General features: G+C 44.0%; 1 protein-coding gene across 2 annotated transcripts in view; it reads left to right on the top strand.

Annotated features, from left to right (window-relative positions):
* The window catches only part of SRGAP3 (SLIT-ROBO Rho GTPase activating protein 3), a 223,298-nt gene that overhangs the window by 140,191 nt on the left and 56,831 nt on the right, over positions 1-26,276 (top strand). For both annotated transcript variants that reach the window (XM_084632856.1, XM_084632855.1), the window contains exons 4-6: positions 10,199-10,261; positions 21,289-21,474; positions 23,128-23,256. In XM_084632856.1, the coding sequence (XP_084488982.1) occupies positions 10,199-10,261; positions 21,289-21,474; positions 23,128-23,256 (378 nt within the window). The remainder of the gene's footprint in view (positions 1-10,198; positions 10,262-21,288; positions 21,475-23,127; positions 23,257-26,276) is intronic.

The raw sequence follows: 26,276 nt of genomic DNA, 5'->3' as shown, positions 1-26,276 counted from the left end.
AAGCTTTTGGGGGTAATCCTCAGTCTTCTTACATGCCTGTAAAATATGTCACATACCCATGGTGCTAATTATTATTTTTCACTAACCTTTTGGAAATAGGCACAGCCTTTTTGCTCAAGCTTTCCAGAAAAAAATCAACTTGAGGCAGACCTCAATCATGGCAAATTTGAGCCCAAATGGTTAAAGTTTGCCAGAGTTATTCGCCATTGAAAAGAGGGGGTTAACATGGAAAATGTTCGGCAACCTTTGCAATAGGCATCCCCTGTAATATAGTACTTTGGGCCATTACTGTAGGATAATGGAGTATTTTAGTGGAGTGTCAGTTTCCTTGGAGCAATACCAGGTAGAGAGAATTACTCTTTCATCTGTAAATAGAGCCTGTTGTGAGCTATGTTGTGGTGGAAGCACCATAATTATTTCTCCCTGCTGCCACCTCATGTTCATTGGCTTCAAATGACATTACATCATTATATTGTGACACTTGCATCAGTACTCAATGTGGCACAGTCATTTGGGATGGTGTAAAATGGCTGCCATGGGTTCTCTTTGCAAAGGAAAGGGTTATAATCCCAACACGTTGGATGTGCGAGAAGGTCTAATCAGCACCATTGATCTCTGTAGTATGTGGCAGGTTTCACCCAGCTATTATCCACCCCCCTGTGTTTGGATTTTATCGCAGCAATTAAGTAAATTATGCACCCTCCTTCACTCGGCAATGCATTAGAATCTGGTGTGGAACCTACTGCTATAATCCTGACTGCCAGTTACAGTGCCCTTAGCTACCTATTTGAGTTGATTCAGGGGCAGGAAGGACTCAGTATCAAGTGACTCTCTTATATCCATGACCGCTTTGCTGTCCTTCTATGGGCCTAGTAATCTAAAGCCATGGCACTTGTTATAATCTTCACAATAGTTTACTGCAATCTTAAAACCCAACCTCGAGGCCTTTCATTAGTTACTCTAAGGCTTGGTAATGTTATACTGATGACTTTTATAGTGAAGGAAAAGCCCAAAGGGATATTAAATGTGTCTTGGGATTTTATAAAAAGACCCAGTAATGATATCGCTTTTCTTATTGCACTCGTCTGTTAAAGTTACAATGACAAAGGGCAATTGTCCTCTGGTGGATGTGTTTCCTTGTTAGGTAAAATCCATCAGTCCTCCAAAACACACACATAAATTTCACTAGAATGGCTTATGGTCTGGCACACTGCGTGCTGTATAGAGCCGGTCGAAAATTTCACAAAGGAAAATTTTTCCATTGGAAAATACTGGTTTGTCGAAATCAACACGTTCCTGATATTCAGATGAAAACCAGGCAAGTTCTGCCTGATTTCCTGACAGCTCATCTGCTTGTGTCCTTGGCAACCTGCCTGGCAATCTGATGAGAAACCAAGAACCTGTGATCCCTGGATCCCGAGATCACAGCTCTGTGGCAGTCCAGGGTTTTGAGGGTTCATAGCTCCATGGCTCGCTGCTCCAGAATCAGGGATCTCAGGGATTCCACTTCCTCAGCAGCCCCAGGCTGCTTGACTCCCCCAACAGCTGAGTCCCTGATTCCCCTGGTAACTTGGGGATCCAGATGAAAAATTCCATTTTGGTTCTCCCCAATAGAATTTTTCAGAATTTGTCGCCTGCAAAATTTTTTGACTCCACCTACCAATTCAGAATAATTTCCCTCCCCCAAAAGTTGAAATTTTTCATATCGGGAATATTTTGTTTTCCAGCCAGCTCTGGTGCTGAACACTGGGATTGTGTATTCAGGTCCAAACAGAAACATGAATACTTACAATACAAATATCCCAGTGCCACTACGAGGACTGTGACAAGGGCATTTCGGACATATGGGTGAGCCGTTTCAAAAGTGGCCTCTGACTATGGGTATCTCCATTTTTGGGTCTCCAGTGGTGAGACACAACGTTTTTTTTATTTTATATTTTTCTATTACTTGTGCCACTGGTTCTACTTCTCTCTGGCAACCAAAATATTTCCCCATTAAAAAAAAAAGGATTTGCAAGCATGGGCAATGTCAGATTAAAACCAAACCAAAAAAAGGAACTCTTTTGTGTCCAGTGTTCCTTTTAAAAGCTCAGAGGCTGCTGTTTTCCTGCTCCCAGGTGGCTACATTTCAGCTTGTACATGACTTTGGGATCTGACTGTATAAATTCAGTTTTTATTGATGGGTGGTTTTCAAAAGGTTTTGGTTCAGGTCATAAAGTGGTAGGAATTAGAGATGGGGAAAAAACCTTTTGGATCATCCAGTCCATCCCCTGCCTCATAAAGGTTTGTGCCCTGCAGTATAATTTCTAGTTCATTGTCAATCATTGTCATTGGGAAGCTATTCTGCAGTCCCCAAAATGTCTTCATCTGAACCTTTAGGAGCTGCAAACCTGAGCTGGATTCTTTATCAGGTTTCTGGTACTTCCTCCTTTGACTGAAGCTGCAAATATCATGAGAAAGGCCCTTATCTCTGTATTTCAGTGCATCTGGTCCATGATGAAAGCTGGAGGGGCATGCAGTGAAAATGGGAAAATAATAAGGGGTGGAGGGAAAATGTTAGCTGAACATTTCCGCACCTTCAGAATGGATGGCTGTGCCTCGTTCTAGAAACGGGCCAGGGTTTGAAGAACTCTGATCTGTTTTGTTTATTTTTAATCATCATCTTTGGGAGGTATGGGCATCATCATGTGGTTTAAGTGTAGGGGAGCCAGGCACTCCAGAGTTCTAATCCTGACTCTGAGAATGACCATCAGTGACTAGGGGAGGTCTGTTAACCTCTTTGCATCCGCTTCCCCGCCACGCATATGAAGACAACGGTATTTACCTCATATATGGGATGCAAGAGTCAACTTATTAATGTATAGAATACTCTCGTTTGGTAAGAGTCATCAGGCCAAATCATCCACTTGGCTTGGAGACAAGCTATAAACTAAATGAGTCCCTGTCTGGGAAGTATGCAGTCTCCGTGGCATCATCCCTCCTTTCCCGGATCCACTGGAATCTTTCTTGGGGAGGTTGGGCTTCATGCCTGGAGTGTGTGTTTTTCTCATCCCTCCGACGTAGTCCAGAGTGAGATGATCATTAAAGTGTCCTCTCTGTGCACTGTGGCCCTCCCTAAAGGGGTTGAGCCGTGTGTGTGTGGGAAGGTGTCCTGAAGCACTGTATATGCACGGGTCCCCTGTTCAGCCATCCCTGTCCTCTAGCTTATCTGTATTTGCAGAGATGAACTCCCAGCCTACTCCATGAAGGAGGCGAACCCCACCTTTGAGGTAAAAAGAGAGAGGAGACTCTGCTAACGAAATGTTCCCAGGCTTCTACTCACTCATGTTCCACATAGGAGATGGTCTGGGCCATTATTAGTATTACTGATAGCCTCTGAGTTTATTTCCTTCCTAAGAATGGTTATTGAAGATGATCCAGTTTGATCTCCTGTCCGTACAAATCGGTGTCCCCTCTTCAACCTCAGCACATTGTTTTGGTAGATGCCTATGGTGGTTGCTGTCTTATGAGGGGGAAGCACTACAGGTGCAGACCCCCAGAAGGGGTTCTGTTCTCCTTCCCCAGCTTCTCTTAGTTTGTTTTATTAGGATAGAAAATAGGGAAAAAACATAACAGACACACACATTGCTGTGCTTGAAATAATTAGTGCTATGTTATTCCCTGAGCTGGGATTTAATTACTTGCCGTGACAGTGAAGTGAATTTGGTTATGTTTTGTACTGCAATATTCTGGATGGAAATCTAATGACGATGTGGTGTCTGCAAATAAGGAACTGCCTTTTTTTTTTTTTTTTTAATGCTCACTCTCTGTGTTGTCAAGGGGGCCGCACTGTATCTTGCTGTGCTTTTTTTTTCTTTTTCCCCTTGCAGCAGCAGTGATTTTAATAAGGGCTCCTAAACTGAACCCATCTTTAGCTCTCTCTTGCTTGCTCCAAGTAACTGCTTTCTAATAGGAATGGAAGGCATAAATCAGGCAGCTAAATTAAAGGTTGGATTTTTGCAGATGGTGCCGGTGAATTGGAACGCGCTGCCTGACATTTTGACTTTGTCTCTTCATAAATAGATTTGGTGTAATTTTTCTCTTGTTTAGAAGAGAGGGGGCAAACTCTGAAGAGATTTGAGTGTCCTTTGGCTTCTTGCCTAGCTGCATTTGGGAAAGGAGCCAACAGTGTGAACTAGTGAGCTGTTGTCTTTGAGATCCTGGCCCCTTTACCCCAACCACTCAGAACAGCAGGGCTTTCCATGCAGTGTAGAGCTGGTAAGCAACACTAAGCTACCCACTCTGGGGTGAGTTTGTGGGTGATGGAGGACAAGGGGCCTATTAGACATCTAGGGGGCAAGACAGCACAGTTCAAAGTAGAGCAATCCCAAGGGCTGTTCTGACTTGTGTTATAATAGGACTGCTCTGGTTCCCAGCAACCTCTAGAGTCTAGAAAGTGCAAATGAAGTGCTTCTAACTGAGCCAATTTTTAAATGTGCTGCACACCTGCAGCTCCATTTTCTTCAGTGGAATTTGTGGGTAAGCAGCACTTCTGAAAATCAGGCCACTTATATTTAGCTGGATTCAAGAGCCTAATTTTAGGTACCCAGGTTTGAAAATTATGGCCTCGCTGACTTGCCCGCAGTCACGCAGGAAGTCGGAGGCAGAAGCAAGAACTGAATCCAGGAATTTAGAGTCTTGTTTCAGTGTCTTAACCACAAGACCACCCTTCTCCATTTAGTTTGGGAGGGGTTTAGTTCAGGGGTTTTGGCTTGGCAGCTGCAAAAGATTAGAGGTCAGCTATGCAGGTCAGATCTCCATCTGAACTTCTTTAAACTCAGAGTATTTGGAGCTTGAATTTTGGGTTAGGCCTTTTGCTGGTGTGGGAAAGGCTAAATAGTTGAAATACTGGGTGTCTGGGTTGAGCTGTGAGTGAAACAAATCTTTGTTAACTCTATGTTAACGGAAGGCTACTGCTATGAATAGCTGGAGATTTTCACTGCCTCAATTTGGGGGCCCAATTTGAAACACCCTAAAGGAGCCTGATTTTCAGAAAGCAGGGCGTACTTAGCTCCTTCTGAAAATTCAACCTCTTTAAGGTATCCCAGTTTAGGCACTCAAAAAGCAAGGCACACCAAATTCCTAGTCACTTTTGAAAATTGTATTTTATTCTTATCTGAAATATCATTCAGAGTTAAATTGCAGCCTGTTAATTGGCTATCTTCTCAGCTGCACCCTGCATATAAAGACTAATTTTTAGTAATCTAAACTTAAACTTTTTGGATGTGCATAGGTTACCCACGCAGCTGTAATTACAGGTCTTCTGTCTGATGTGGGCTTCCTTGGTTAAAGCCATCCAACCAACAGACCCAGGAGATGTTGCTCATACTAACTGCATGCACAAAAATATATTGAGTTGTCTGAGGAACTCTAAAAGTGACTGCTAAGTGTTTTGGGGGTCTATACTTTATTTTAAACCTGTCTTCAAAATATAACAAACGTACTAAGGCCAAAAAAGAGTCCACAGAGAGAATCTGGATGTAATTACAAAAGAAACAGGAAGTAGTGGATGCACATGTGCAGTAACAGCCAACCTCTGGATTTTTAAGTGAGGATTTGACTTTGTTTGTGGCCAAGAATAAATCAGCATCTCCCTAAGAAATTCCCTCTCCTGTGAAATGTTATATTCATATTGTGGGAGCTGGGAGGCTATATCATGATTAAAAACCTCCATCTCCTTGCCTGGCAAAATAAAAAAATTAATTGATAATGGGATTTCAGCATCAGGGAGCACAGGATGCCAAGGAAAAATACCCATGAAACTTTACATTTACGATGGACTGTCCTCCCTAAGCTTTCTAAGGCCCTGCCAGTGCTGGAGTGGAAACAGAGGCCTTCATTATGTGGCACTGAAGTGGTTACTTTTGTAGTAAGAAGAAAAGGAGTACTTGTGGCACCTTAGAGACTAACCAATTTATTTGAGCATGAGCTTTCGTGAGCTACAGCTCACTTCATCGGATGCATGCTGTGGAAACTGTAGCAGACTTTATATATACACAGAGAATATGAAAAAATACCTCCTCCCACCCCACTGTCCAGCTGGTAATAGCTTATCTAAAGTGATCATCAGGTGGGCCATTTCCAGCACAAATCCAGGTTTTCTCACCCTCCACCCCCCCACACAAATTCACTCTCCTGCTGGTGATAGCCCATCCAAAGTGACAACTCTTTACACAATGTGCATGATAATCAAGTTGGGCCATTTCCTGCACAAATCCAGGTTCTCTCACCCCCTCACCCCCCTCCCAAAAACCACACACACAAACTCACTATCCTGCTGGTAATAGCTCATCCAAAGTGACCATTCTCCCTACAATGTGCATAATTAAGGTGGGCCATTTCCAGCACAAATCCAGGTTTTCTCACATCCCCCCCACCCCCATACACACACAAACTCACTCTCCTGCTGGTAAAACCCCTTCAAAACTGACCACTCTCCAAGTTTAAATCCAAGTTAAACCAGAACATCTGGGGGGGGGGGGTAGGAAAAAACAAGAGGAAATAGGCTACCTTGCATAATGACTTAGCCACTCCCAGTCTCTATTTAAGCCTAAATTAATAGTATCCAATTTGCAAATGAATTCCAATTCAGCAGTTTCTCGCTGGAGTCTGGATTTGAAGTTTTTTTGTTTTAAGATAGCGACCTTCATGTCTGTGATTGCGTGACCAGAGAGATTGAAGTGTTCTCCGACTGGTTTATGAATGTTATAATTCTTGACATCTGATTTGTGTCCATTTATTCTTTTACGTAGAGACTGTCCAGTTTGACCAATGTACATGGCAGAGGGGCATTGCTGGCACATGATGGCATATATCACATTGGTGGATGTGCAGGTATACGAGCCTCTGATAGTGTGGCTGATGTTATTAGGCCCTGTGATGGTGTCCCCTGAATAGATATGTGGGCACAATTGGCAACGGGCTTTGTTGCAAGGATAAGTTCCTGGGTTCGGGGTTCTGTTGTGTGGTATGTGGTTGTTGGTGAGTATTTGCTTCAGGTTGTGGGGCTGTCTGTAGGCAAGGACTGGCCTGTCTCCCAAGATTTGTGAGAGTGTTGGGTCATCCTTTAGGATAGGTTGTAGATCCTTAATGATGCGTTGGAGGGGTTTTAGTTGGGGGCTGAAGGTGATAGCTAGTGGCGTTCTGTTATTTTCTTTGTTAGGCCTGTCCTGTAGTAGGTAACTTCTGGGAACTCATTTGAGAAGTATTTTGACTGATTCTCATACAGACATTGATCCACCCAAAGTGAAATAAAGTAAGGGCAGATGTGATCCTGTTCGTTTCTACAAGCTAAGCAGGATCACTAGCTGAATGGGGGATTTCCTGCAATCACTTACAAAAGATACTCCAGCACATGGTGTTAGTGACTCTGCAGGTTGCACTCTGCCCGCTAAATTGGTACTGAAGCGAAAACCCTGCATGATGTCTGGGAGTGCTCTGCTGCTAGGTATGCTGTCTTTCCTGACCGTTTGAGCTCGTTAAAGATGAGATGGCATTTTTTACAACGGTTAACCTTGGGATCCTGGTGAAATTTCCATATTTGGCGTTTTTATATACTTCCAATCTCAATCCCCTATGTACTTTCAACTGTATGCAGTATTCTTCAGTTATGCAGTTGTTGCTCTGTGCTGCTAGGCCATTACTGTGTTTCTCCCCAGAGTTGGCTGCATTTGTGTGGTGGATTAAGTGATACCTGGATATTAGTTTAGATTACAGCATGTAAAATTTGGGATGCCTCAGAATGAAAAGTGCTAGTTAAACATAAAGATATAAAATGCTATTGCAGCCATCCGGGGACCCAACTGCCCTTCTACCTTCCTGTCTCCTAACATTGGACAGAATCCCTGAAATGAGAAACCAGAAAAATGTTAGACCCACAGCGTTCAGTGTTGAATGGCATGAGTTATGTTAGCAAAATAATATTTCTATAAAATCAGTTTAATGACTGTGGATTCACAATGCAGAGAAATTACACCAAGGTCCTGATTCTGTGAGATGCTTAGTGCCTCCTGCTGGAATGGGAATGCCCTCAGCTCCTCCTGAACACAGAGGGAGCTGGGGCTACTCAGAACTTCGTAGGGTCAGAGACGTTATGAGAATTTTTTTCATCCAACTGTATAGACCTCTGTATCGCACTCATCACCATGGTGTCTGAAACCTGGTTTGGGTGATACAGGGGCGAATGAGGAGTGCAGTAATTGAGAGGTGCAACGTGGATGTACAGGTCTGTACAGTGGTGGTGTTATTCACATCTACATTTATGGATTTTATTTGAATAAGGATTTTTAAAAAAAATACATGGAAATAAAAGTCTTGGTTAATTTGCGGCGGCCCCTTGCTAACATTCTAGGTGCAGTGAAAGCAGAAAACATCTGTATTTTGGTTTTCAAGTTTATAAATGTGAAAAACAGAGTCCTGAAGTGTATTGGCAGCCTACTTGATGGTGTCATTTCAGTTTCTGAAGCAGGAAGGATATGAGACAGGATTTGTAGAAGTGTTGTAAATAAAGCCCTGGGAGCATTCCCCACGCCACGGGGGAATTTAATTTCTAAAATACACACATAATTAAAGTCTACACATTTGGTTGGTGCTGAAGCAGAGCAAGGGATGGAAAATCTTGTCTAGGAAGCAAGTGGAAGCAACAGAGGGCAAATTTGGGTGGGGGCAGAATGTGTTTTAAAAAGGCATTGCCAGAAACCTTTTGTGCTGCCAAAATCTACCCACTCCTCTGTAAACTGAGAAAAGGAAAAACCCTGCAAGCATGAAAGTAATGTGAAAAATGCAGCTAGATAGCAGCGGCATTTATAAGTTGCTGTGTTTTGTTCTCTGTGGGATGGGTGTGAATGCATCTGCTAGGGATTAGCAGGATTCACTTGGACACAAGTGATGAAGGAGTTTGGAACAAATACATCTCATTATACCATGTTTCAGACCTTATTTGTTTAAAAAAAAAAAACCCCAACAAAACAGATAAACTCCCCCACCCCAGATATTTGGCATCCCTCCAATGTGGAACGCCCTCGCTGCTTCGCTGTGCGGAACCACCACCCAGCCCAAGCCCTCACCTCTTCCATTATGCCCGTGATCAGTGAGTCCTAAGAGTCACCATATTCCTGAATTTTAACAGCATGTTTGTAATCCTGTAACATGAATCCCTTCCCGTCTCTGATATCGATCTGCTGTTGCCCATCACCATATTATCTGAGCCCCTACCTTCTGTTCATCACCCTCCCCTGCCCCCCACTGATTATGTTGCAAGTGTGTCACATCATTGAAAGGGGATGTCGTCATCCCACAATCCTTTTTTTTTAAACACACTGAAGATGCATGGTTACTGCAGCAGAACTCACTGGAGTCCAACATGCTTATCAGAGGTTTGCTAGATTTTTGCCAGTGTTGTAATTGCGATGGCTTCTGTGCTACCTGCCTGGGCAGAACACTGAGTGCTTGACCTAACCTTGCCCTGATGAAAGGGGCTGAATAAACGTGCACTGTGGTGATGGAAGGAGGTGTTTGTTCGCATTCCATCAGAGTGCCGAGCTCCCAGCTGCGGCAGGAAGAAAGAACTGACAAGTTAGTTAATAGTTGAAGATGAAGGCCCACATCCCTGGCTACGGCTGAGGTGTATGCAGTCCAGCTCAGGATGGGGCATGGGGCAAAGTGCCTTTTGCTTTCCTCTAATCCTGGGCTGGCTGTGTGCCAGTGTGGTCCCTCAGCATAGCCAAGAGCAACCCAAAGGTTGGATTAATGTACACCTGCTAGCCCCAAGGCACCAGTACAGGCTCTGGGGATCAGCTGAGCCATGCCTTCTATCCCTGGCCGCACCCCCACCCCCCTGCAGGGGCGAGCTGGCTCATGAATCTTTGTGCCATTGAAGGATCCACCTCTCCTAGGCAATCTTCTGGTGGCTGGCAGTGCTGGCCTTACAGGCAGGGTCTGCCAGCAGCACAGCAAAAAGCATCCAGAGCTCACCTGACAACGAGCAGGGCTGAAAACCATTAAGTATTATGTCATGTAAGCATAGAACCGTGCAAGGTCGCACAACTTGTTCGTTTATTCCCTCCCCCCCCCCCGCCCAAGTGTGCTGACCTTTGTAAGAAAAAGTAAATATTGTGAACATAACAGAATCTTAATTTATCTTTCATGTTTTTTGTCCTAGAGTAAAGAAATTGGTCTACAGATGCATGAAGAACTCTTGAAGGTCACCAATGAGCTATACACGGTAAGTAATGTGTTCTTCCTACTCTTCTTTAAGCTGTGTAGTGAGGATTCCCTTATTCAGGATCAGAGTTAATGTAATTGGTTATGTACAGTGTGAAACAGTTACTTTTGGAGGCTCTCTCCATCCGTGTTACAGTTACTGCCTTTTTAGGTTTTTTTTAGTTGTTGGAAATACTGGGTTTTAAATCGGGTTTGACTAGGGCAGAGAAAAACTTACCAGCTGTCCTAGTCCTACAGTGGAGAGATTTTAAAAGCCATGGATTTAAGACCATATTATAGATCACATGATCTGATTCTTGCAGTTAAGTGGAGTGGAGGCCCCTCAGGCTGCTTTGGGTTAGATACAATATGATCTTTACTCATTGCTGTAACGTTCAAACCTGCTGGGGCTTTCCTGATGCTGCTTTTACTCCTGTTTTCTGTAGTCACTTTTAGGTGTCATCAGTGACTGCAATTTGAGCCAGGTTCTGATAGCTCAGTGGAGTCACTCTGAATTGGCACTGTTTAAGTGCAGTTGTATCTGGCTCTTCTGTGAGTTCTGCTGCCTGCCCATGTCCCACAGTTGATGATGGCTTAATCAGGCCTTCAGCAGGTAAATTTGGTATCACTTTTCTCCTGTAAGTGCTGTTCTTCCTGATTTAATTCAACAGTGGCAGTTTCCTCACAGACCTCATCTTCCTAGGTCTAAATGAAATCATGACCCTGTTACCTGAGCCCACTACTCCCAAAGTAGGCTTTCATGAGAAAGACGGTAAAAGTCCTTTTGTTGCTCCTGATCCTTGGCCATCAGGAGTTGGTTTTTCATTTCTGTTTGGGTTTAAGGATTGGTGATGCATTCTAGGAAGCAACAGAACATCCATCTTACCTAGGAAAAGTCAGGCAATTTAGTTGAGCCCCTCAATCCTATCTGTTCCCTGGACATAAATTGGTCCACAGCAGGTTTATTCCTACCAACAAGATGGATAATCATGTTGTTCCGGCACTTTGATAAACTGGCCTAAACAATAGACCATGAACTTTTTTTTTTTTAAATTTCTGCTAAAATCTTTAACTATGAATAGCTAGTTTCTTCATTTAACAGGCTCGTTTCTGCACAGGCTGCTGGAGGATTGAATTGCTCTGTGGGTTACTATGTGGGTGGGTGATCAGGAAAGATTAAAAGGGCCAGATTTGGGAGTGAGTTGATGTCTGGATGTCAAAGGTTTATTAGTGGCAGTAGGAGATTAATCTTAATTTCAGAAACAGTGTGATTGCTCCACCCTCATTTTGCATCTAACTTTAAACCTACCAATTGGATCAAGCTATTCAAAGCCCAGATGTAGGATAAAGATGCCAAATGAAAGACAGGTTTCAGAATAACAGCCGTGTTAGTCTGTATTTTCAAAAAGAAAAGGAGTACTTGTGGCACCTTAGAGACTAACCAATTTATTTTAGCATAAGCTTTCGTGAGCTAAAGCTCACTTCATCGGATGCAACACCGTGAATTCAGTCTAAGTCTCAAAAGTCTGTTGGGGTCTGAAATGAATGCAATTCTGTAAGACAAACTTGGAGTGAAATCCTGGCCCCATAATCAGTGACAAAATTTTCAACACCTTCAGTGAGATTTCGCCCGTGGTGCTTTTCTGCTCCCACATTCTGACCTGGGTGTGCTTAAATGAATAAAAAGGCAGAAATCTATGGAGAAGGAGAACCACATTACTTTGAGTTGATCTACCTATAATGATGGCCAACGATCTGTCAGCCTTTTAGAAATGCGTGGCCTGGAAGAGGCATGCTCTTTACAGAAATTACAATGAAACCGGTTCAAGAACTGAGCCTTATTAGGCAGCCTGTTGTCTTAAGAGATCATCCCAAATGTACAGAGTACAAATCGTATTACCTTGGTTAAGCAACTGGCTTGTGTCATCTCTTGGGTGATTGTTTAAAATGTTGTAGCATATTTTGCGTGCAGGATGATCCAGCATGGCAGTGTTGCTCTGTGACTTGCCACCATCCCCATGATTGAAGTGGTGTGGTCGTATTCTCAGGCCTTGGCAATGTCTTGTAATGAATCAAGCAACTGCCCACATACTTAAACAATATTTGACAGCTAAATCACTGTTGTGTAGAAATGGGGATAAAATTTGGAACCATTGGCTCGAAAAATCAGTCTTCTCCCTCTTATGCTAATGGAGGTCCGTCTTAGCTGGCAGTAATACAGTAGTAAGTCATTTATCTGCTCTGTTGGACAGCCACTAGGTGTTAACATTATCACACATGCTGAGCTAGCACATTGCATGCTGTGTAGGGCTATATCAGCATTACAGTATTGCACTTCTTTACTGGACTAATGTTCATCAAGTGGACTGACTTCCCTGCATGTTTTCCAGCTATGCATGATAAAAGAGGAAGTTGTGAGCATCCCATGCATGTTTGTGCCCTGGCTAGGACCCTGGTGGGGATTGTGTGAGGAGAACTGTATAGAGCATGTGGAAACTTTTGCACTGTTTAACTTGCATCTCAGGGCTTTGCTACCCACAAGCTGGAGCCAAACTAACTAAATCTGTTTGAATTCACACCTTTCATTATTTTGATGTAAACCTGTGTGTATTGACTCTCCGGGTATGTGTACCCTAGAGATGGAAGATGTCAATTCTAGCTCGAGAAGACATACCCATGCTAGCTCTCCAAGATACCAAGCTAAAAACAGAAGTGTAGCTGTGGTGGCCCGAGCGCTAGGAGGGGCTAGCTGCCCTGACTACATACCTATGATCTCAGATGGGATTGTACTCCGGGCAGCTAGCCCTTCCCGCAACAACTGTCATTCTGTTTTTAGTACAGTAGCTTGATCAGAGCTAGTGAAGATAGGTCTCCTCAAGCTGGAATGTACATGTCCCAGCTATACTACAGACAAACCCTTATTTTGGAATGAATGCCCTATTCATTTAAGTAAGTCCGTAAAAATAAAAAAATTGACTTAAGTTGCATCAAAATTTCATCCTGAAATAAGAGCATCCACACACAGTCTTGCACCAAAGTAATTACGGTGGGAATTAAAATGGATTTTGTTGTTTTACTTCCAATATATGTGTAGATAAGCCCTCAGAATTTGGGCACAAGTTGATGCAAGGTTCATAAGTAAAGGTATGGTGTCTTCACTCACCACTTGTTCCCTTTGTTGTATGCATTCATGTTTAAGGAAACGTCAGCCAAAATTTGGGTCAACATAAATAGCTTCAAAGTGAAGTTTCAATTTGTTTAATAGAGCTAATAGGCTCTATTTCTGTTTCTGTAGGCGCAGTGTAATTACTTGTTTTGCATGTGACAATGTTTGTTTCACATACTACACAAACGAGCACCCAGTTAGAGGCGGCATACTGAAAATTGTCAAAGCACTATGATGTATAATTAACCTGGGGAATTCACTGCTGCAAGATATTATTGAAAAAATTTAATTTTAAAAAATGATTGCATACTTGATATGAATTAGAATAACATCTAGAGCTATATTAAATTAGGGGGAAAATTATAAGAGCCATCAGCCCTTGTACTTCAGAGCAAAGCTGGTTGCCATTTGCAGTCAGGAAATTTCCTCCTGGAGTTATGTGCAATGCAGGTGATTATCCCTTCCTCTGTAGCATTCGGCTTTGGCTGTCGTCAGACAGGACCCTGACCTGCTTGGCCTTTTTTGGCCTAATCCAGCAGACAGTTCATATGTTCTTAAAATAACAATAGGGTAATAACACCAGCTCAGAGTGGGACAGAGATAAATTCCAGCCTAGATTAGAGGTATGTCCCCTTCTTGGGCCTGATGCTGCACCTTTGACCTCAGTAACAGTTGTGTTATTGACTCCACTGGGAGCTGGATTTTGGCCTTTGGTCCTCATTCAGCAGAGCACTTAAGCCCATGCTTAACTCCGTCTTTGTTCAGCGAAGTGCTTAGCATATGTTTAAGTGCTTTGCTGAATCGGAGCCTTAATGAGGAACTATTTAAAAGCCTAAAGCGCTCTAGCTAAAGGCAGCAAGCAGCACCATTTATGACTAGTAATTTTGACTGTGGCCTTTATTCAGAACGCGATATTAATATTGCAAAACGCAACTTGTGGTGTTAAATAACTAATGAACATTACAACATATTTTTTCCTCCTTCCATTGTAGCTAATTAACTTATTTGCAAAAAGATCCCAGGGACACTGCTTTTCTTTATGACCCAATAGCTTAAGACAGGGACAACATGACTTTGTTCCAAGTGCTGTCCAGAAGGCATGAGAGGATTGCAGATTGGAGAGTAGATTGCTATAGGTAGACATCCTCCAGAATTAAGAGAATACTTAAAATAAATAGTTGTTCCTTTCAGCCTGGGAATTTTAAAGACCAGTTCATTCCTAGAGTATTAAGTGGCATCAGATGAGAGATAATGAGGGCTGTCGTCTGTACAGCAAACTTTCCAAGGCAATGGTGTCACTGACACAAACTTCATCCGTTTGGAAAGAATCAATGATATAAAATGATTCTTTTGTGCTGTCTTAGAGCTAATTAGAGGAGGTGCAAATTGGACAAGGAACAGTCAGTTGAAAAGCGCTGTGCTCTACTCTCCCAGAAATTATTTGTATTCTTGCTGCTTATGAGTGGGAGATGCTCTGCAAATCGGAATAAGCAGAGCCTATCCTGCAGTGAAGTTCCAGTCCTGTAGCCCCTATTATCCTCCAATCCTGTATGCGCATCAGGCTCAAGTGGGAGTAAAACATGGTGGGGAAGGAAGACTTTTAAGCAAAATAATTATGATAATGAGCAAACATGACCGTGAAAAGGGTGTAGAGTGACTAGGCTGCAGTGGGAGTAGGTTATGTTCTATAATGCTCTGTAATAAGGTATTTTCCTTTTTAAATCAGTCTTTCTTGCACAACAAATGTGAGGCCTGAACTAAAGCCCATTCAAGTCAATAGACGCTAGCTGACCACAGCGGTCTTTGGATCAGGCCCATGCTGAACACCATGGTAGGTACAGAAGCTCAAACACAGCTGACAAATAGTCGTGCTGAAAGTTACTGTTTGGGCATAGCAGTGTCCAGGTCCAACGAACACCTCACAACCTGGGGACAAAAACCTGGTTGTATTTAAAATACCGACTGGGCCAGGGTTTCACTGTCAGACCTTCTTGTTACACTAGCACAGTGCAGTTGTGTATGTTTGGGTCTCTGGAAATGACTGGGAGCCCTCTCTTGTGATAGCCAAATATTGCCCAAAGTGCAGCCATTCCATTCATCTTTTCCTCTCTGTTTTCAACAAAAAGAAGCGGGGTTGGGGCAGGGTAGCAGAGGAGGGATTGTATGAAAACCCAGCAAGTCTTTCTTCCCCATTGGTGTATGTAGCATAGGAGGTGTCGGTCTGGTTTGTCTTCTGTGATTTTCTTTAGGGAAACTGCAGCTGCAAACACATGTGGAAAGTTATGGACTTTGTGACATAACACAGGACAGGGCAGAAATGGGACTCAAACCTCCACTCGCTCTTCTTTCCATTCTTCTTAAATTATAAATCAGAGACAGCATGTTTCTGGGGGACTTTGATAAGGCATTTGAAGCTCATTTAGAGGCTATGTTTATGCTTGGCTGGGAAAAAGATCTTATGTTTCAGCCGAACCTCTTCCAAGCAAAACAGTAGGTTCTTTTTGACAGCCACAGCTGTGGAAAATGCTGTGTTTTTTCTTCACAGGGTCTTGTGCAAACTTCCTTTTTATTCTGCTTTTGCTTTCTGTGGATGCACACGCCTTGCAATTCACTGATATGCGCCCCCCTATCCCCACCCCACCCAGCAACAATAGTTTCTTGTAGCTTCCATCCAAAAATGTTACTTAGCCCAGCTTTGTTCAAAACTCTGGCAGAGCTCACAGTCAGCAGCGTACCTGACTCAAGTAGTGGGTTTGTTGCAGGGAAGCTGAGACTTTCCCAAGGTCATGCAGCGAGTCAGTGACAGAGCTAGGAATGGAGTGCAGAGGTGAAATGCTTACCTTACTAACAGTGGGAGTTCTCCTGACTCCAAGGCCCGTGGCTGAATCCCAGGGCCATCCTTTCCGCCAAAACATAGGAAACATTTTTATGCCTCTGCTGACAACTCAGCTGACATTTAAAAGGAACCTTTTGCCCAGGTTAAAACTCAGTTCAGAGGACATCATTTTGGTTGAACTATATTTGCTTTTAATTGAGTCAGGAGGATCTGTTTGCCAGCAGGTATTGATTATCACTTGACTTGTCTCTTGTTCCTGTCTTCCCCCCCACCCCTCACCAGGTACTTTCTGTCCATGTGAAAGATTGTTATCCTTTGACATTATAGATTTGTATTGCAAAGAGTTGGTGTTATCTTGGACGGGGAATATAAAAGGGGCTCTGGTTTGGAGAAAAGGCTCATTTAAAGAGTTGTCTATAGCCATTATGGAGAACAGTGGAAATGTTCGTGAGAGCATGAAAGCAGATTGATTTTTGTTTGTGATAATTACGTTGGGCCAAATTGCCACTTACGTGGTTTATTGCTGCCTATGGGGCAAGAAGATTCTGAGAGCATAGACTCGTGGAACCTGATTGTTCTATCTGGCAGGGCTGCAATGGGAAGGAAAGGCTATAAGTAGGGCCCTACTAAATCCACAGCCATGAAAAATGCATCATGCACTGTGAAATCTGGTCTCCCCACCGCTCTCCAGCTGCCCAGCTCTGAAGGCAACACCGCTGCCAGCAGCAGCGCAGAAGTAATGGGAGCAGTACCACAACACCCTTCCCCCCCCCACGCAATAACTTTGTGACCCCTCCCCCCACAACTCCTATTTGGGTCCGGATCCCTACAATTACAACACCATGAAATTTCAAATTTAAATAGCAGAAATCATGACATTTATGATTTTTAAAATCCTCTGGCTGTGAAATTGACCAAAATGGACTGTGAATTTGGTCGGGCCCTAGCTATATGGTTATATTGTTGTATTACCTCCTGGCTTGCCTCCACTGATCCCCATGGTAATGGCAAGTATTGTTGCCCCAAGTTCCCATTGGTAGGGGTGGGATGTTGCATATTGCTGTGGGGGAACAAGTGTAAGGTAAGAGGCCATCACTAGTTTGCTTTAAGGATCCTCACAGAGTTCTTGTGGGGTGGGGTGGAGTGAGATGGAGTCAATGCCATGGGGTAGTTGTCACCACCCTACCCCTCCACACCTCCAGAGCCTGAGCCTCCTGGAGCAAACCCTAGAGAAACTTCAGCCATGTTGCATGGGACGGGAGGCCCATTCTTTGGCGCTCCCCCTGCCCTGATCTATAGCCTCCATTTAGTTTCTAGTGCGTTATGGAGCAGTAAAATGTGCCCTGTTGTGCAGTTAGGAAGCTAGAACAGTACATTACCAATGAAAAGCAAGTGCAATGTTTACTCTACAGTCTCACAGACGTGTGCTGGTTGACAGGGTCAAAAGCAAAGCCCAAAGCCGTGGAAGATCTCAAAGGCCAGAAAGATCAAATCTAGCACATGTCCCTTTAGGGTTTGGTTTGGATTCTAGCAGCCATCTGAAGAGCCAGTTATATAACAAGGTGTGCTTTAGGCCAAAGCTGTCCCTCCATTCCATTTTTAGCCAGGGATACAGGGTTATTGCCCTCTGGAAAATCAATGGCTCAGAAAGAAAGTCCTTGTAAGTTTATTTTCTTTAACATTGCCTAAAGGGTGAAGGGATGGGGGGGGACAAACGGTCTGTGCTAATCTGCAGGAATATCAGGCTGTAGTTCAGTATCCCCCAACGATTCCTCTTTCCATCCCCATCCCCGAGTCAGACAATTATAAAGGGCTCTGTAATCACAGACAAGGGCTGGCGGGTTACATTCTGTCGTTTTCTCCTGCCTAGGGCTTCCCTCTCGCTCTACTTCCTTGTTCAAAGGATGCTAAAAAAAAATGCTTAGCACAAAAAATTTAGTAGATCAACTTGAGCAGTGTGGGCCATTTCCTAAATTGGAGTAAATCGGCACGGCGCTGTTGATGTCAGTGGTGCTACATTAATTTACACCAGCTGAGGATCTGGCCCTGTGTTCGCTTGGGCTGATTAAAGGCACGGAGAGCTAATGTACTGCTCAGCCTGACAAGAACTTCAGGGAAACACTGGGATAAATGCCCAGAAAGGGGGACACCATCAAAAAGCAGAAATTAGTGTGGGATCAAAGACCAAGATTTCAAAGTGCCTAGAGATTTTAGGTGCCCAATTTGAGAGATGCCTTTTAAAGGGACCTGATTTTCTGAAAACCAGGCCTTCTATGCCCAAAATCCGCACCCCAAATCACTAGTAAAAATTGTGGTCAGCGTCTTTGCCATGAATAAAATTTCCTTTGAGGTAGATATCCTGGGCAACATCCAGACCTCATTGGAGTCCATGATAGTCTTGCCATTGACTTCAGTGGGGCTAGGATTTCAAACCTTGAGTCCAACTGATTTATGGAAAGCTTAATGGGGGAAAGGGAGAGAATGCAGGGACTGAGTGGGACAGCGGTGAATGTGGCTGTGAAGTGAGGACCACGCCTGGTCATGAGGGGATGGCTGAGAGGCAGCCAGCTCTGCCAGGTATGTGCTTACAGATTCAGAGAAAAAAAGAGCTGTCCTGCAAAAAGGCAATCCTTGTATTCGTGTTACAGATCCCCTGGCTGGTTCCTTACCTTGCAGGAAAAGTTTCTTTTAACCAGCCTGTAGAATTTAACACAGAATGATTTTCCAGTGGCAGTTCACAAACTCCTCATAAATCCATCCCCTTGTCACCTCCATTCCTTCCGATTCAGCCTCTCACCAGTGCACCTGATTTACTAGAGGTCCCCCTTACTTTTAGACTTACATGTGCCGATAGCCATTGCAGACTGGTGTCCTCTGGCTGTCTACCAACTGTGGGTGTAAAGATGCCGAGTCAAAGGGAAGCTTAATTCGTGTTAATGGTGGGAATGTCTCCCCATGTCATATGTGATCCTGTTAGGAGCTGAATGCTTTTCTGAGAGCAGCTGAGCCCCTCCAGTTATGTCTACACTGCATCTGGGAGTGAGCCTGCCAGCCTGGGTCCAGAGACTTGCGTTAGCGCACAAAAAATAGTAGTGTAGACATTGCAGCTCAGACTGGAGCTCAGGGTCTCAAGCCGGGGTTGGGGTGGGGCTGGGCCTGACATTGCTATTTTTAGTGAACTAGCGTGAGCCCCATTAGCACAAGTCTGTGGACCCAGGCTGGAGGCTGGCTCCCAGATGCAGTGTAGACATACCCCAGGTTCCACTGGAGCCAATGGGATGTGAGGTTTAGCACCTCCCAGAATTGAGCTCTTGGCATTCCCTTCTCTGCTGTTTTGGTTGCATCCTATATTTTAATGCCAAGATCATACTGTAATGTTGGTGCTTCGTAGGCGGAGAGCTTTGCTGGCATGTCTTCAGTTTGGAGGGTTTGGTGCCGTTACAGCATTGGGCTTGAGGTGCAGAAAGGGAGAGGTGTCAGGGTCTTTGCCTTTGCACCTGGGGGCTGTGGCCTGCTCTCATCCTTGTGTTAGGAGGTGCTCAGAGCTGCTTTAAGTCCCATTTTAAAACCTTACTTCTCAAAGCCATCAGCATGGCAGAGTGAGTTTGGTCTTTGTAATTAGTGTTCTGTTAGCTGCTTGCTCTCTGTGGTAAATGTCGTCATCCGTGTACGGGTCCCTGAGAGGTCAGATTAGTTCTGAATAACCCCCTTTGAGGAGGACTTTAGAAACATTCTTAAACCTTTAGAAAGTGGCATCAGCATGGGTCTGTTTGTCTGTCTGTCTGCCTCCCCTGCGCTGGGGGAGGCCGGCAGGGGCTCCTCGCTTCTGTTCCACCTAGGGAGCCGCTCACCCAAAACCAGGTGAGGAGAAAGGGGATAGAGCCATAGCACTACCCCAAGGGGAGCAACGTAAAGGCTGGTGTAAAGCGCACACCCACATGTAAAGGAAGAGATTGTGCTGGTGTGAGGCACAATCTTCCCCAGCGCTGCTCCTGGGGCCGTGTAGTTCCACACTGCACCCTATGCAGGGCAGTGGCATAAAAGCCAGAATCTGGCCCTTCATGATTAGCCATATTTCACAGCCCCATTGACAGCAGCGTCCAGACCATTAACATGTAATTCTGCTCTGCAGAGACCAATCCAGCATCTCTGGCCTCGTCAAGGCAATGTGAAATAAAACGTCTGAGTCCTGGAGCGAGCTGATGAAAGGGGACAATGCGACTGAAGGCATAAAGAGAGAGGAGCAGATGGGTTTTTCTTGCCAAGACTATTAAAACGATCACACTGTGCCCTCTGATCTTTTATTTTTTAAAATGTGATTGTCGAAGTGAAGCATCTGTAGATGTTTTCCTCGGGACACACAAACACCACACAACTCGAGCTGCTCTAGTTCCTAGTGGGATGGGCGTCCATGTTGTCAAATCCACCATTGCATTTGACGCCAGATAAGGCACTAATTGGAATGGGCACTGGAGATCAAACTCTGTTTCACTCTGAAGCAGCACCCCTCCAAGTTAAAGATGAGGCACGTCGGCAGGGTGGTGGAGGGTTGAGCTTGCCTCTGCCCAAGCTGCACCTGTTTCTATGGCTAGAGAATTTGAGCCTGGTTCTCAGTTACTCAATTCCTGGACTTGGGAAGAGGAGGGTTGGGGCCAAGATAGTATCAAGCTACCTTTGCGCACCCCGTGTCCTGGAGCCATGCAAGGGCCTGTCTGGCCCCAGCTCAGAGCTGCTGTAAGCTATGTCCTGTTTCCCTGTGGCTCTGAATAGCAGAGAAGCTGCCGTGCAGTGCACTCTGGCCATGGCCTAACACTGGGGGATAGGGACATGGATGATGTAGAGTTACGCCAGCTCTGTCCTGGCTGTGGAGATGTTCTGTTTAAGGGTTAGTCTCAGTGGCTGACCCCAGCCCCCTTTAAGAGGTAGCATCAAACAGTCTTAGCATACCTGAGAATCCGGCCCATGGTCTCTAGGGCTCTCCAGCCTGCACTGTGCACAAGCACGGACGCTGTAAGTGTGGGAGACTCATTACCTTCTGTCTCTTCAGGTGATGAAAACCTACCACATGTACCACGCGGAAAGCATCAGCGCTGAGAGCAAGCTGAAGGAAGCAGAGAAGCAGGAGGAAAAGCAGTTCAACAAGTCTGGGGACATCAGCGTGAACCTGCTGCGGCACGAGGACAGGCCTCAGCGCCGGAGCTCCGTCAAGAAGATTGAGAAGATGAAGGAGAAGGTGGGTGGGAGGAATAATGAGCCTCCCGCATGGCTGACAGCTTCCCTGCTGATGGGTGCAGTAGTGGATGCCAGCTACATGTGTACTGGACTAGATGTGCAGACAAAAATCTCTCTGTGGCAAAGGTTTCGGCTCCAGCATTCATCACTCTCCTACAACCCTTTCTGCAGCCTTTGAAGGGATCCGGGAGGAAGTCTCCTGCTAGTTCGATGCTCGTGAATAGTTCGGCGAAGAGCAGTCTGGGGATGCTATAAAAAGTCTCTTTATTGGTTGTTAGTAATGGAGATGTGCCAAAGTCAGTAGGCAGCAAGGGTTTGATTCAAAGTCAGGCTGCGACCTTTGAGCAGAAAACGGGGCCTGGGGAACAACGTGCAGCACACATCCACAGAGAGGATAAAATACGTGGTTAGGGACTGATGGGGCCAACCATTAAATATTGCACAGTGCCTCAGCGTGGAGGGGGAGTTGAAAAGGGCAGTTGAAAGGGCCTCCCAAAAGCAATGGCTTTGAAAACCAAACACAACAAAAAAGGCTGAGGCAGCCAGCACAAACTAGAGCAAATGAAATGCTTATACAGGAGCTACTCAGACTGTGGCCAGTGGGTCCGACTGATTTTAATCACACAAAATCTAGGACCTGAGAGACTTTGTCGACTGCTGAGGGAGGGAGCCTAGCAGTAAATCTAGTCTGCCACGGTAATGCTCTGTCAAGTAGACAGAGAGGACACGGTGGAGGGGAGGGTTGTGGTCAGCTTGCAGACTGTATTTCACTGCTTCGTTTTTCATCTCCCAAATCTGTTCTTGTAACAATGAACAGTATATATTCCATGATTCATTAGATCAGAGACTTGAAGGAAGAGGCTTGGATATTCTTTTCACTGATCTGTGAGCTAATGGGGCAGCATTCTGATGGGGCTCTGAAGAAAAAATGCAGCCCTAGTGCTGGCAAAACCCATTACCTCTTTCTTCTCCAGGCTGCCAAAAACCTTGCATTCTGCAGATTCACAGAAACTCCAAATATTGTCATTCGGGCATTTTTTCTGATTTTCTTTTTTTGTGAAAATGAAAAGTAGCCTCCCTGGCCAGGAAACTGTTAGTTAGATGTGTGTTTACCCAGCTGTGTATGTTGCACTGGAATATGAGATAGCAGAAAGCCCCTTGCAAGGATCAGGCACTCTTGTTTAACTTCTTGATTGGAGACCACCCTGAACAAATGCCCTGAACTTGTAGGGGTTTGAATTCTGGATCCCCTTCTGAATTTTGCAGCTTGAGCCTTTGGACCAGATTCCACAGCCAGATGCAACTGTATAAATCTGGAGTAATTCCAGATATACATCAGTGTAACTGTGAGTAGAATTTGGCCCTCTAATCTTGACTGATGCCAAATCTTCCATGCATGTGCAGATAAGATAATTGTGCTCTGAATGCATTCTGTACATTCAACTTGAATGCACTTGCTGTGCTGTTGAATGCATCGGGTACGTTCAGATGGATTCACTTGTTGTACTGGTAAAGGTATATGCTGCATCCTACCAAGAGGGTGTTACTACGTGACACCAGCACAGCAGTGCACTATGGAGGACTTGTAGCAAGAGGAAATGTGAACCTCCTGGATAACTTATTTGTCTCTTTACATTCTATTTTGCTTTTTCAGAGGCAAGCCAAATATTCTGAAAACAAGCTGAAGTGCACTAAAGCCAGGAACGATTATCTGCTGAACCTGGCAGCCACAAATGCAGCCGTCGGTAAATACTACATCCACGACGTCTCTGACCTCATTGATGTAAGTGATCCTTCTCTCCGAATGCATCCGCCCCTCTTCCTGTTGGCAAGTAAGCAGCCGAGTACTAGACACTGATCCTGTTGCTCACCCTGGTGTGCGCTGTGGTAATAAAGGGGAGTTGGTTGGCATTTTGAACTCTGGCTAACCTGTGGGTCTTTTGCAAACATTACAGTTTTTTTGGTGTTTTTTCTCAGCGCTCCCCCCCACATTATACAAGGATAGTGACAGAAGCGCAGTAGTCATCATATGGGAGTTGGCCTTTAATACATTTCACGGAGGCCACATGAAAGCAAAGTCATTGATTCATTTTTAGTCAACATTTAAACCTCCCTCCTCAACAGTTGACAAAATATAGATTTTTTTTGTTGTTGTTATTGGTAACTATCAATACATATAAATTAGAGCAGGAAATGAGTCAGTCCTCCAAGATGCAAACACCCCAAATGGAGATGTTTGGATTTGGAGCCAGGTCTAAACTTAGTGGTCCAGGGCTATCTCTAAGATAAATCTACCAAGTACATATTATTTTAACACTTACGGCATCTTTTACGTCATCACACAAGAATCACAAGATTTTGGCTTCAGTGTGCCACAGTTATGGTTTCAGTAGAAATTTCCAGAGAAATATTTGTGTCTGGATTGGCATCTTCCTGTAGCCTGTGATAGTAGCCTTGTATGAAATGGCTAGAATACACTATCACCCCCTGTATGTGAAGGTTTACAAGGGCATAAACAGTTAGAGTGGAATTCACCCCAGTGCAAGAGGGCCTGGAAAAGGTACTGTGCATCACATAAACTCTTTAATAAGGAGCTTAAGTGATGGATAGGGTCTTATGTGGTCCTTTTGAGGTGGGGTGAATTTCACGCCAATGCAGTAACATGAGATGGTTGAGTGTTCTATAAAATGTTTTAGCATACAAGTGGGCACACTTTTATTTAAAACAGATATGAGTATCTGGACTGATAGTGAGATGGTTTTAGTGGTCTCGTCTGGCCTGCCTAAGAATCTGTATTTAAAATGGATGAAAGAGAAACCTCTTGAAAATTAGGAATCTCAAATGGTTCTTTATTATGGAAGGTTTCAGAGTAACAGCCGTGTTAGTCTGTCTTCGCAAAAAGAAAAGGAGTACTTGTGGCACCTTAGAGACTAACCAATTTATTTGAGCATGAGCTTTCGTGAGCTACAGCTCACTTCATTGGATGCATACCATGGAAACTGTATGCATCCGATGAAGTGAGCTGTAGCTCACGAAAGCTCATGCTCAAATAAATTGGTTAGTCTCTAAGGTGCCACAAGTACTCCTTTTCTTTTTATTATGGAAGTTAGACATTGAAAAACCTAATTGTCCTCACTAAATCCATAGCAGTTTCCACTGATTTCAGTGAGAGCAGGTTTGGGCTGGGTGTCCCTGCTCTATCAATTTAGCATTGTTCCCCGTTATAGGCCTGATCCTGCAAACACCTATGACTGAGCCCAGATCCCAATTCAGAAAAGCACTTGAGTATGTGCTTAAGTCTCATGCTTTCCTGAATTGAAATACTAGTGCTTACAGTTGTGAATAGCCCCATTGCAGTCATTACTCATGGATGCAAGCCCAGTAGTAACTGCAGGATCAGATCTTATGTATTTCCTTTTGTTTCATGCTGTGTACTTTTAAGTGATTCAAGAAATGGGATTTCCATCACTTCCTTTGGGAGGTAATATCACAGCTTCATAGTTCTTACTATAAGGAATTTCCTCCTGCTAGTCAGTTTTAACTTGCTTCAGTTGCAGAAATGGTTATATAAATAACACGGATCTATCTGTGTGCTATTTGTCCTGGTTTAAATGTCACTAAAATGCATTATTTAAAAAACCATGGGAGTGTTAATTTCTTTTAATGAATTTACAGATCATATTTATTGGTCTAGTTAGTAATTTAAAGGGAGGTTTGAGGTAAGACTTACAGGAATTTCAAGATTTTAGTTTGATAGAAATGTTATTGGGTACAATTTTTGAGGCTCTTTTTCATTTTGGTTGTGTTTATTCATATTAAAAACAAACAATAATCCCTTGCCAGTGGAAGTGTACGAACAGAAGGATATGAAGCTGCCTTACTGATTTGCCCTTTGGGTTTCTGTAGGTTTTTTTTTTTTTTTTAATTTTTTTTAATGAGAGTGACTTTTGTTTTCCTGGAGAGTTGCTGAATTCCAGTTTTAGCTCTAGCTGTTTTTATGTTGTTCCTCCCAAGTTTATTTCGTTGCTGACACTTCCGTTGGAGTCAGCAGATGGCTTTTCTTCCTCACTCCAGGAATCCCTTCAGGGGACTTTAACTAAAGCATCTTTGACTCTGTACAACTATATGTGCCTAATTATATATTCTGATTGCCAAAGAAAACAAAGTATTGTTAAGGATGCACGAGCCGTTCATGGGTGTCCTAGTTTCAAATCCCCCAGGAGAAGAGCAGTTTATTTGAACAGGCTTTTATACAAATCCAGTGTGTTTCACAGGAGCACTGGAGGGGAGATTTCAGTACACCCCAGAATAAAGGGATCCCATTCACTGTACCACACCCCATGTGTGTAACTGGTACAAGAAAAAAACTTGGTGCTGTGTGTTTTAGATGGAATGTTATTGTAACAGTTACAGATCTGGATTTCTATCATCATCTCAATCTATAGTTGGTAAAGTACACACACACACACACACATGAATCAGTTCATCCACCACTTCAATGTAGCCACTTATGGGGTGGAGCTCAGCTGTTATTTAACAGCATGGGGCTGTGCTGCACAACTGCCTTGTATAAGAAAAGTGAAATTCACCCGGTGCAGAGAGCCAGCACAAAGCCTATGCATCCTAATTTGAAGGGCATACCTGGCGTTTGAGTGGTGCATGGCCTTTAGGCCTGGCCTCTCTGCAGGGGTGAGTTTTGCCTGAAGAGAGGAAGAATACCATATTCAGGTGAGAATTAAATCTGAGCAAAGGGCCTAAGAGGAGACTGACATTCTTGAAAGGGCTTCGGCTTGATGTATTGCA

The sequence above is a fragment of the Lepidochelys olivacea genome (assembly GCF_965140295.1).
Source record: "Lepidochelys olivacea isolate rLepOli2 genome assembly, chromosome: 7".
In the NCBI taxonomy this organism is placed as follows: Eukaryota; Metazoa; Chordata; order Testudines; family Cheloniidae; genus Lepidochelys; species Lepidochelys olivacea.
The sequence above is the reverse complement of the archived record's forward strand: the minus strand, read 5'-3'. Positions and strand labels throughout refer to the sequence as shown.